This window comes from Rhagoletis zephyria, unplaced genomic scaffold, assembly GCF_001687245.7.
Source record: "Rhagoletis zephyria isolate East Lansing unplaced genomic scaffold, Rhagoletis_zephyria_1.1 Rzeph_scaffold_79772, whole genome shotgun sequence".
NCBI lineage: Eukaryota > Metazoa > Arthropoda > Insecta > Diptera > Tephritidae > Rhagoletis > Rhagoletis zephyria.
This window is the reverse complement of record NW_016236820.1, coordinates 1-1,121: the sequence shown is the minus strand read 5'-3', so window position 1 is coordinate 1,121 and position 1,121 is coordinate 1. Positions and strand designations below refer to the sequence as shown.

Below are 1,121 nucleotides of genomic sequence, written 5' to 3'. Positions count from 1 at the left end.
TCGAACCGCGTAAAAACAGTAATTGGGACATTTAAGAGCTTACCGTGTATTTAAAAAATGGATCAAGTGCAATTTTGAGTTAGGAACTTATCAGAATTACATAGGTGGCACATATGCACCTCCAACAAGCCATCTGGTAGTTCTCAATCTTTGAAGGTGCTATCAAATTAAGGCTGTTACGAGTTATCTATCGGCCACTCGCAGGCCCTGACGTTCTTTAGTCCATCATTATGATACTTAGAATGTAAGTTTTGGGTATCAATTGGGTTAAGGTATTGGAGGTGCTCCTTTGACTAAGCATGACTGGGAGTTGTTTCCTAAGCTGGACCCATCTAAGCTATCTAAGTCCAGTGCTGTATTTATCATGGTTGTGTTGTTTAGTATACGCAAACGATTGAGGCCATTCAAAGTAGTGGAACCGCCGCCTCCGCCTCCAATACCGTTAGAAGCTGTGAAACTTGAATCAACGCTTTCGTGTGCAACAAATGACGCACTAACTGGATCGTCCAAGTCCAGATCGTCATTTAATAATGCGGACGAAATCATTGCACTGGTTGGTTTAATACTTTGTTGTGCTATTTGTATTTGTTTGTGCTGTTGTTGGCTCATTTGCAATGACAATTTATGCTGTTTCTGCTCATCCATAAGGTTTGAGTACACATGTAAACTGGTGTNCTATTGTCAATATGGATGTTGGTGCTCATCGATCCACTTTCTGCGTGAAATAAGTTACTATAGCTGCCTGAGCGATTTTGGCGTTCTCGAGCCAGACTTGTAGCAGCGATTGCTGCGACAGCAGCTACAACCTCAGTTTTGCCAACTATCTCGACAACATCTTCGCCGTTGCAGGCGTTCGAATCAACAAAATTACTGATGACATTGTCACCTTCCGGAGGATTCGAGATTGTGTTCGATTGGGCACCACGATCTTTATGGTGTCGAAATTGACGTTGCATCTGTGCTGTTTGTGTTTGCGGTATTATGTCCATTTGGGAGAGGGGAATTTCGTTGTCAACTAAGTGCGCAAGACTATTGGAGTTTCCTGTAAAACATTTGTTGAGCAAATATGATAATAATATATTAATATAATAATATGTATGTGCATGCAAATATGTTATGTA

At 41.1% G+C, this 1,121-nt stretch overlaps 1 protein-coding gene across 1 annotated transcript; it reads right to left on the bottom strand.

Annotated features, from left to right (window-relative positions):
- Positions 1-6: 6 nt before the first annotated feature.
- Positions 7-668, bottom strand: LOC108357548 (uncharacterized). Its single transcript, XM_017608624.1, has one exon. The coding sequence runs from the start codon at positions 643-645 to the stop codon at positions 268-270; it is 378 nt and encodes a 125-aa protein (XP_017464113.1). The 5' UTR covers positions 646-668; the 3' UTR covers positions 7-267.
- Between the last annotated feature and the right edge of the window lie 453 nt (positions 669-1,121).

What these genes read in the sequence shown, in the direction of transcription:
- LOC108357548 (XM_017608624.1), bottom strand. Translation starts at nt 645, where the DNA reads ATGGATGAGCAGAAACAGCATAAATTGTCATTGCAAATGAGCCAACAA.